Source organism: Crotalus tigris, unplaced genomic scaffold (genome assembly GCF_016545835.1).
Source record: "Crotalus tigris isolate CLP2741 ecotype Arizona unplaced genomic scaffold, ASM1654583v1 scf7180000017987.690289119674:8195010, whole genome shotgun sequence".
Taxonomy (NCBI): Eukaryota; Metazoa; Chordata; class Lepidosauria; order Squamata; family Viperidae; genus Crotalus; species Crotalus tigris.
This window is the reverse complement of record NW_024096758.1, coordinates 7,870,628-7,880,962: the sequence shown is the minus strand read 5'-3', so window position 1 is coordinate 7,880,962 and position 10,335 is coordinate 7,870,628. Positions and strand designations below refer to the sequence as shown.

The 10,335-nt window shown below is 40.0% G+C and overlaps 1 protein-coding gene across 3 annotated transcripts; it reads right to left on the bottom strand.

Annotated features, from left to right (window-relative positions):
* Nucleotides 1–787: 787 nt before the first annotated feature.
* On the bottom strand, nt 788–9,743 carry SUMF2 (sulfatase modifying factor 2). 3 transcript variants are annotated; one of them, XM_039346308.1, is made up of 9 exons: nt 9,557–9,743; nt 7,876–8,026; nt 6,566–6,680; nt 5,842–5,886; nt 5,012–5,162; nt 4,313–4,368; nt 2,605–2,689; nt 1,760–1,925; nt 788–1,068 (listed from the first exon to the last, which is right to left on the bottom strand). In XM_039346308.1, the coding sequence occupies exons 1-9, from the start codon at nt 9,642–9,644 to the stop codon at nt 960–962; spliced, it is 966 nt and encodes a 321-aa protein (XP_039202242.1). In that variant the 5' UTR covers nt 9,645–9,743; the 3' UTR covers nt 788–959. The 3 variants fall into 3 exon arrangements, with proteins under 3 accessions (XP_039202242.1, XP_039202244.1, XP_039202243.1); XM_039346310.1 differs by lacking the exon at nt 788–1,068 and adding an exon at nt 1,069–1,204; XM_039346309.1 differs by lacking the exon at nt 788–1,068 and adding an exon at nt 1,299–1,525.
* Nucleotides 9,744–10,335: the final 592 nt, after the last annotated feature.

Below are 10,335 nucleotides of genomic sequence, written 5' to 3'. Positions count from 1 at the left end.
AAAAAGAAAAGTCCAGTTGCCATAACTCAACTCCACATAGATGTGTTATGGACTTATTATTTATTATAGCTGCACATAAAAACATGATTTTTTAAAAAAATATTTAACAAACAATAAATGTGCTTTATTTATTCAATATGACTGAATTGTGATATGTGGATTCTCAAATTTTATCTGAAGTTGACAGAACCTTATTCCAAATTGGCCATAATCCTGTCTCACTTAAAACTACTGCAGACTTGTGCTGGAGAGGAGGGGAAGAGAGGGGGAAAGGAGAGGGGAGAGTTATAAGCAGTTCCTGGAAGGGATCTCAACATCCAAAGAATTAAGAGGCCGGATTATGACATAGCGCCAAACCATAATATGATTTGTTTGATTTTGGTTTATAGTGTTGGGTGAAGAAAGCCAACTGTGGTTTAAGCAATATTTCCAAAGAGGGTATGGGCAGTGCCAGTGACATCACAGCACCCTCACCATGCCCTTTGTGGCTCCTAGGCAAAGTGAGGGCCAAAAAGGTTTCTTATTCTGCCAAACCATTACCTTGTTAATGATGTTTTTTTAAATTAATCAACCAATACAACATGCTGGCTATAGCCACAAGCTATAGCTTGCAAATCTTAACAGATGGGTTTATTCAAAATGCTATAGCAAAAACAAATACTGTATATGCTTTAGAGAAATGAATGAGCCCAGCCAATCTCAGTTTAGGTAGCACAATGGTTTCATACATAGGATTGTTCCAGAATGAAACCAGTAATCTGCAAATAACAAACAATGAGTATCTGAATTATACTTACAACCAGTGGAAAGGTTTTATTCATTTTTAGTTCTAAACAGTAACATTGCCTTTTATCAATATCATGCTAAAAATACCCAAAGTCTTGCCAACAAAAATGCAGGCTGACCCATCTCCATAGGAGAAAAGATCTGGGTCTTTTTAGAAGAGTTTAATATTGTCTTCAGAGTTCAGCCTTTTTGCGGACAGCTTCCTGCCCTGGCTGCTTGACGAGGCTGATGGCACATCGGAAGCTCAAATTGTCTGAAGAAGAATCGGGAGTGTTCCCCATCCTATGGATTAAGAGGAACAGAGTTTGTCTTAGCAGAAGGTCTCCTGGGTCATCTGGCCCAAATCCAGAGCTACTTCAGCATTCCTAAACGTTTTGTCTTCCCATGGGAAATTCTGGGGGTTGCAATCTAAATAGACCTGAACAATGCCAGAGGGGGGAAAAGTGGGTTTTAGTTCATTCAATCAGTTCTTAGTGAGTTTAAAAAGGATTTCCCAATTAATTAAGCAATGGTAAACATTTAAATATTTATTTAACATGGATCATAAATTATGTAAAGAAAGATGCATTCTCGCTTTTTCAACCTCTTCCCCAGCTGTCTGGAGTTTGTATGGGCAATCCCAAGATTTCTCCTTTCTCAGGAATTTTCAGTGGTCTGAATTCAGCATCCAGCTGCTGTTTTCAGTCATAATGACTCCTGTTGCCTGTATTTTCATCACTGGAAATCTTGGTAGTCCTGGCTGCTTTTGACAAAAGACATAAGCAGCATCATGAGGTTATACCAGAAGCTCTACCCTTTTTAAATGCCTATGTGATGTTATGACACACATACAAAAGGGACAGGACTTATTGCGCAACAGCGTACTGTTGCTCTTGTCAGACTGATGGCTACTGCTGATTGCACTTGTCCAGTACATTATAAGTTTTAAAATCTGGAGGAGAAGATGCTGATAAGATGTCACCTGCCAGCATACCTCGTTGTAACCTGAGCTTTGTGATTGGCAGAGCCATCCACTGTATCAATCCAGGATGCTCCTCGCAGGACACACAATTTTTGACCAAGCTGGCGGGATGCAGGACCATTTGGACGATACTCGGAGGATGTCCATTCCCAAGTATTTCCTAGCAAATCGTATAAGCCTGTGATACAGCAAAGACAGTAAAGAAGTATATGAGCCTTGGAAGATCAGAAAGGAAAAGAGCAAATAGGTAGAAAAGTGCATCTACAATTTTTCTGAAAAACTGATGCTGGCATATTCTAAAACTAAACCTGCACTCATCACAAATTCAATTGCTGGCCTGGAATGGAGGTTCCAGTCCAGGTAATCCTTATGTAGCAACTACAATATGGACCAGCAGCTCTATCGCTAAGCAAAATATCATGTGACCACATTGGATTTATTTATGTCATTTCCACTAAGTTAATCACTTGCTGTTTTTGTGACATCATGTAACCACAACTTGCAATTTTACTGTAAAGCTCTCCATTGATTCTGCTTGTCAGAAATCAGCTTTGAAGCATAAAACTAGTGATCATGGGATACAGCAACAACCGTAAGGGTGAGGGCTAATCACAGAGCTACTTTTTCTTGTGCCATTGTAACCAAACACACATTTAACAGGGTAGTCATTAAGCAAGATCCACCTGTATTATCTACAGAACGTTGTAAAATGCAACAATCTGTTAGGAAGACAATTTAGCTTGCTAGAGAGAGGACTAAAACTTTGAACATTCAAGAGCCTTTATTTAAAATGCTCCCTATGCCACATGAAAGCCAGCAGGCTGACCAGTTCCAATGACTATGGCCTGTAATCTTACCATAATTATTTTGAGGAGGGAACGCTGCTACTGGTGATGCTCCACGGAAGCCATCTTCAGCTATGTCAACTTTGGGAAAGTTGCCCTGTGCAGAGAAAGGGAGGTGAATATGTGAACACTTGAGGTAAACAAAAGACAATAAATCCAAACAGGGTGCCACAAAATTCAGGTGGGGGGGCGGGGAGAGTCATAGTTCAAGAGTAGTCTTGAACAGCCTGTGAAACAATGAAATGGTATATCTCAGTGGTGGCGAACCTATGGCACGGGTGCCAGAGATGGCATTCAGAGCCCTCTCGGTGGGCACGCGTGCCGTCACCCCAGTCCTAGGCCTTCAGCTGGATTTTATATTTTCGCTTTAGGCCTCCGCCGCCGTGTGCAAAAAAAAAGGTTCAATCAATCAATTTCAATTTCTCGTGGGGAAAAAAGATCTTGCAAAGTTGGAATTGATTGACTGAACTTTTTAGTCCCACCCAGTCTGCCATTACCACCACAGCCTTGTCCATCCAATTGGCCACAACCACCCAATGGGCCACACCCACCCAATGGGCCACACCCACCCGGCACCCAACGGTGCATAAGTGGGTTTTGGGTTGCAGCTTAGGCACTTGATCTCTAAAAGGTTCGCCATCACTGGTATATCTGATTGACGTTTATGTATCATCAAACTGGTATTAACACTTAGTGACTCCTTTGATTGATTGATTAATCATAGGCTGCCTATCTCACATGCATGATTTCAGGGCAGCTAACAATTAAAACAGAGCACAAGAAAATAAAAAAGCAACCCAAATTGAAAATAACTGAGAGCAACTGAGAATGCTGACAAACAAGCTGTGAAAAATATTCCCTCATGCTATCAGGAACCCCCAGACTTGATGGCAAAGTCAGGTTTCTAATGCCTAAACAAGAGTCTTGGCCAATAAAGATATGCACATATGGAACAAAAGAATCCAAGCCTGCAAAATGGCCAATGGCAGTGTTTTTCAAATTTAACAACTTTAAGATGTGTGGACTTCAACTCCCAGAATTCTCCAGCCAACAAGTATATGAGATGGGCAGGTATACATTTATTCCCTTGACACCTGAAGCAGTAAAAAAGGAAGAAAAGAGAAGTAGAAGCCTATACATTTATTAAATTCCCCACATGCTGGCTGGGGAATTCTGGGAATTGAAGTCCACACATCTTAAAGTTACCAAAGTTAACAAACACTGGTTTACCCCTAGGAATAGCCTTGAACTGGGATAAAATGATGCAAAAAGAAAGATTGGGAGTGCTTATTGTCACTACTCTTAAGAAGGGCTGCACCATGATTTTTACTGAATTTTGCTTCTGCATTTGATTATATCATGCACTTTCTGCAGTGCGGTTATAAATAGATTTGGAATTTTTAAGCAAATTAAACACAATAAATATCGGTGTTGCAATTTTATTTGAGCCAAGTCACATGAATTTTATACAGGAGCAATATAATCCCTTCAGTTTGGATACTAAATATGGGTATTTCAAATCCCTATTTATTCTCAAGACTACATATGAATTCATTCACACATCTACACAATCTGTCTCCCAGTTATTACTGCCTTTTTTAAAAAAATGGTTTTCTCTTGGTTTGATTTTTTCTTTAACCATTTTTGTCATTTTCATCATCCTCTTTAGCTTTTGCTTTTTTCATTTCGTAAAAATAAAAATTCCAGTTTGGTCTCTTACCTGCCAGAGGTTTGTGCGGTTGGCTAAGAATTTATTTCCCCAAGGATACAACCTGTCTAACAAAAAAAAGGAAGAAATAAATAAAATAAAATGGTAATGTCGATCCACACTATCGATTCTAAACATACCAATTTCCTCCCTTCAACCACTGATCCTGGAGCAGCTTATCTTTAATATCAAACATTAAAAAAGCATGTGGATTATTAAAGCCTAAGCCCCTAAACACATTATTTGGATAGCACACTTAGGGCTATTGGTGCCACTGCATTTTTTCTATGTATATGCCCCATTGTGTGCTTGCTTGCTCTCTTGTAATCCTTTTATCTCCAATCTCTCCAGGGAGGGAAAAGCCCAATGCTGGCTGGGGAATTCTGAAAGTTGAAGTCACACATCTTAAAGTTGTTAGGTAGAGAAATACTGTTGTAGACTGCCCGCCTGGATTAAAAGAGCAAGATTTGCTTCCCAAATCTGGTAAATTACCCAAAATTGGGTAAAAGTGGCTTTTCTTTGGCTAACAATATACAGATCCATAACCCAATTACAAGAGGGACATTTAAATTGACTTAAGGTGTTTTACCTAAAGGGTAGAAAGGGCTTTCTGGTAATGGGTTTTGGTTAATGGAAAAAAAAGTCTGGGAAGCAGTGATTGAGATGTTATTGTGATGAATCTAAGACCACTTTGGTTCCTTGCTTACGTACTCTCGAGGCCTCCCCTAGCAGCAAATTCCCACTCCTCTTCTGTTGGTAGCCTCTTTCTTTTCCATTTGCAAAAAGCCTGAGCATCATTCCAGCTCACATGCAACACTGGGTAGTCTAGCCTGTCTTTGATGCTGGATCCAGGACCTGAAGGCTGAAGACAGGAAAGGATTCTAGTTATTTAAGGCACTGTTATCAATAAATTAAATTTGCATGCCTAAAAAACTATTGCAAGGCAGGGTCTACTAACATTTTCAGGTGTTAAGTGTTCAAAGACAGATTAATTAATTCAATGGCCAAACTATCTTAAGACATCATCGGTCTCATCGTCAAAGAGCGTGGGCACATTCAGCTGGAAACACAAACACCACAAAATTTCTTACTTGAAATCTCATTGAAATCTAAAAAAAATTCAAGTTTTTACAAGATGTGTGAACTCCTAATTTTTTTTTGCACTTTCAAAAGGATTAATTTTCAAATGTCATCTGGGGAGCCTGCAGATGGCATCTAAGGCACAGGTGTCAAACTCGATCGCATCACGTAATGTATCATGACGTTTTTTGGGTTTGCGGAACTGGGGTGGGTGTGACCTGCGTGTGACGCATCCAGCTGTGGGCCGCCGCTTTGATCTTAAGGGCACTGGATTTTCTAGTGCTGGCAAAAACATTTTGTGTATTTTCTGTTGACAGGGTATATGAAGGGTCTCAACTAATGTTGTTAGTCTATCTTTTAGATTCTAAGTACAGTTCATTAATCAACACCGTGGTACACTGTAGTACACAAAGACAAATCATGACTCCGATAACATCTATATCTCTCTACTGAAGTCTCACCTGCCTCCAAAATGCTTTCTCAATCGGAAGCCACCATGGTGCAGACTAAAGGGAAGAATAAAAGTAGAATGTAATCAATAACAAGAGATCCCAATATGAACTATTCCACTTTTCATCAAAGTAACACACATTTGTCCTCCATTTTTAGAATAACATTAGATAGACCATCGTTTTCAAAAGAAGCAGAATGGTGTAAACCTGGTGAAAACTATGGTGCTAGCCCTTCTGATTTCAAATACATTGGAAAGTGGTGTAATATTGGTTGTTGAGATCAATGAAGGTGAAATTGTTGCTCAATAAAGATACAGAGCCCTAAGGACTTGGCATGCCAAACTAGAAGCAATAGAAGATATATGCAATAAGAAATCAAAGTTTTACTTTGAGGCCGAACATTTCAGATCACAAAATTTTAGGCAGGATGGCTGAAAAGATGCCACTTTCTGCCAAGCTGCAGAAGCTACGTTAGGCAAGATGGATCAACTCACTTCATGACAAGTTCAGGTTAGATTTATAGTCTCCTAGAATTTATTACTTGTAGTTTCTCTCCCTGGGAAATCACCCTCTTAACACTCAAACTATTTCCCAATATTTGACTAATATAAATTTACTAATATAAATTGATGCTGAATAATCTATGATGTGTAAGACTTGCTGGAGTTTGGAACACAGGGCAAGTTGACCAAAATCACCCCTTTCTGCCAAATGTTGAAAAGTGGCCCTTTACCTCCAGTTTTTGTGTCACTTTCTTTTTAAGCTCTTCAGGGACAAAATTCTCAAAGACGAAACTCCAGCCAAAGTCCTCGGCTTCCGTTTTGTATTTCTGGTCCTTCACAAATTCCCTGTGCCCAAAAGATAGAACTGTTTTTCAATCCAGCCTTTTTTGTAGATCCCTCAACAATTTTGGGGCTGGGGGTTTCTGCTCTTAAAATTCTGGCAGGAGAAGGGTACAGGGGGTGTGACAATGATGTGCTAAATCAACTGGAATGGGGATCAAATTGATGGTGCCCTATGGTTTTCATTTTCCACTTTTATCCTTTGCATATGGGTTTAGTGTATTTATATGCCTAGTTCCTTCTATTCCCATAAAATTTCAGTGGGAAAGTGCCTTGTTGTAATTTGGTTGTTTGCAAATATCTTAGGAGACAATTTGAGGTCTCTGGGGGTCCCAAAGAAAAGGACTCAGGGATCACATGTGATCTGCAACTGGCCATGTTGCACTAAGCCCTTTCTCATTCAGCACTGGTTTCTTGTCACAGCTAGCTAACTTGTGACAGCCTTTGCATACTATTTATCTTATCCACATGGATAAGAGCCTTCGTTAGAATACAGTATTGCAGATTAATTCTGCCAACTGCCAGCAGTTTGATTCTCATCGGCTCAAGGTTGACTCAATGAGGACACAGATCATTGGGGGCAATATGCAATATGGGGTAAACTGCTTAGAAATGGCTGTAAAGTATTTTGAAGTGGTATATAAGTCTAAGTGCTATTGCTATTTATGTCTTGTTTTTCCTAACGATATTCTGAAAATAAAGCAACCAGGAAATGCAGGGTGCGAAGGAAATATCAATTTGCACAAAGAGAGAAGGTTGGGACTCAGATACTATTGTTCTTTCTTACTACTAAATACATTGTTCCCGAATTGGACTTTGCCACAAAATAGCTGTATCAGAAATTTACCTTTCTACCAAGCCCAAATCTGCCCTCTATTTAACACCAGCCAGCTAAGATAACCTTACATGTACTTGAAGAAGTGGATTCTAATCCTCAAAAGTATCTTGTCACAATCTTTTACTGCAGCATGAACTGTGCTATTGAAACATCGAGGAGTTTCTTAACAAAGTAGTGGACAGTTCTGGTCTTCCTGTAAAGTTTATTTGCTCATCTGGCCTACATTGAAGGGCTGACTTGGAATTGTTAGAAAGTGCAAGTTATGAATGCAATCCAAAATAGTAGTGAAAATATTGTATTATTAAGAGAGTCATTACTGCCAGGCAAAAACCATGTTCAGCTAACGTGGGATGTGAACTTTACCGGAAGTCTTTGTTGGTGACCGGATACTTGTCCATAACAAATGGTTTGATTATCCTGAAGGATCTGTCTTCATTTTTACCATCCAATACGTTTGTTCTAATTTCCAATTTTCCACCAGGCAACTGTACAGTATCTTCATCTTTCCTAAAAGCTGAGAAGAAGAATTAAAATTAGCTGCAAGAATGTTAGAGAGTAGCAAAGGATGAAGGCAAATATACGTATCCCAGGATAATGCTGCAGGATCCAATCTGGGTCGATCACCGGGACCAGAGATTTTGACTTCCGAGCTTTCTCACATTCTGGTGAGAGAGAAGTTCTCTGAGGATGGGCTTCAGCATGAATCTGAAAGCTCAAAATCTCTGGTCCCGGTGACTGATCCAGACTGGATCCAGTTGTAAAGAAGAATGAAAAGTTTAGAAGCCAAAGAAGTTCCTTTAAAAAAAGCAAAGAAACAAACTTTTTGGTTGTTAAAAGGTAACATAGCGACTTTCATGGTGATCCCGAAGGGGTTTGTCACTTGACTTTCCCCCCTCTTTTAAGTTAAATATTGTGTGATTTTTCATGGTATTATTATATGCCATTTTATTGGTAAATTTTGTTAAAGCACATTCTCATTCTATTTATGGCAAGGCAAAATGCTTCACTCTAATTTAATTGTTTAATTGAGCTGCTTTTGCTTTATCATTATCTATCTGGATATTTCAATTTTACTGATTATCCTGCATGGATAAAAATACAGAATATAAATCAAATTCCTATCAATAATAATACATATTTTTTTATTCTGTAACATGTGCAACCTCCATTCTAAAATCACCAGCACTTTAGAAATCTTAAAGTTTTAACAGGATTCATACTACAAAACGTTCAAGTGGAAAGGTTTTGCAGCATGCTGTAAAAAACAGGAATTTCCTTAAAAGTTATATTCTCTGGAAACACATTACTCAGTACACTCTGCTTGCATACAGAGCTGTTTTCCCCCATAACGGTACAATAAAATTTAAAGCCCTGATAAAATTATTTTTTTAGGATTCTCGTAGGGTGCTTGTTATTTTTGCTGCATTTTTACTGGAACAGCCTAAAAATCTGGAAATGATAGTATGTTGTGTATTCCCAGCTTCTTCTGATGGATCCCATTAAATTCTAATTGGAATTCAACAATATAGCCCGAAGCATGCCTAAGCCACTGTTTGGCTATGTTTGCACAGGGGACAAACTTTCTTGTAACTTGAAGAGAAGGAGGAACCTTTTCAGAGATTGTGTGGATAAAGGCAGTCTGGATCACACAAATCATGGGTTAGCATGGCCCCTAAGAGATATGAAAACATGCAATTAACTGGTAGAACGGCTTGCCTCCAGAAGTTGTGGGAGCTCCAACGTTGGGGGTTTTCAAGAAGAGATTGGACAACCGTTATCCAGAATAGTATAGGGTCTCTGGCTTGCGCAGGGGGTTGGACTAGATGACCTCCACCATCCCTTCCAATACTGTTATTCTATGATTCAAGTTCCATTCTATTCTATGGAATTATTTCTCGGCCTCGATTCTTCCTGGCAAAAACATTCTCTTGGGAGGAAAAATGGTTTTCCAAGGTTTAGCACCCTGCTGCCCACAAGGAGAGAATTTAACCCAAGCCTCGACCCCAGGCAGGAAAAAGGAGAAGAAGCCGTGGCGGGGACTCACCGGGGCGCTCCGAACTGCCTCCGGTCACCGCCCAGGGAGACAACAAGACGGACAAGAGACTCGCGAGCAAAGCGGGAGAGAAGAACATTGACACGGGGAGAGGAGAAGAGGACGTTTGACGATTCCTTCGCCCCTTGGCAGCAATTTGCAGCAAAGGAATCGGGCACGGCGATTGCTTCCGGGGTCGACAGGAGTGACACACGTGTACTGGGAGGCTCCGTCCTACAGCTGCGAACTTCCTTCATTTCGCAAACGGTCTGGGTTGGTTTCGCGTTGGATTTTCTGTTTGGGGGGAGGACTCAGCTTCTCTCCCCCTTTTTATTCGAAACAGTGCTGCTCTTACAAACCGGAGGAAACTGTATCTTGGGATATATGGCAGTTGCAATCTTTTGACTTCGAAGGCCATGCTCAGGACACAGATCAGAACATTGTTTTTTTTTCCATTTCGCTTTGGATGGTACATGTGAGCACGGCCACCCCCGTTATAGCGGCCACTCCAACTCTGCTGGTCAGTTAAATTCCTTTCGTTTCTAGACCCCAGATTCTAATCAGCCAAACTCGGAAGAACAGTCACTACCCTTTGGAATATTTACGTACCAAGTGCAAAATTTCACTATTCCTGTTATACACTATTTCAAAATTCCTTTCATTAACTTTAACCAGTTTGAAGAAGCCACATTTGACTCAAGTCAAAACGAAGCAGACAATGTAATTTTGCCTGCCTGAACTAAAGCTTTGTCTTGAGTTAAAGCTGAGCTTAATCGTTATGCCAGCTTTTT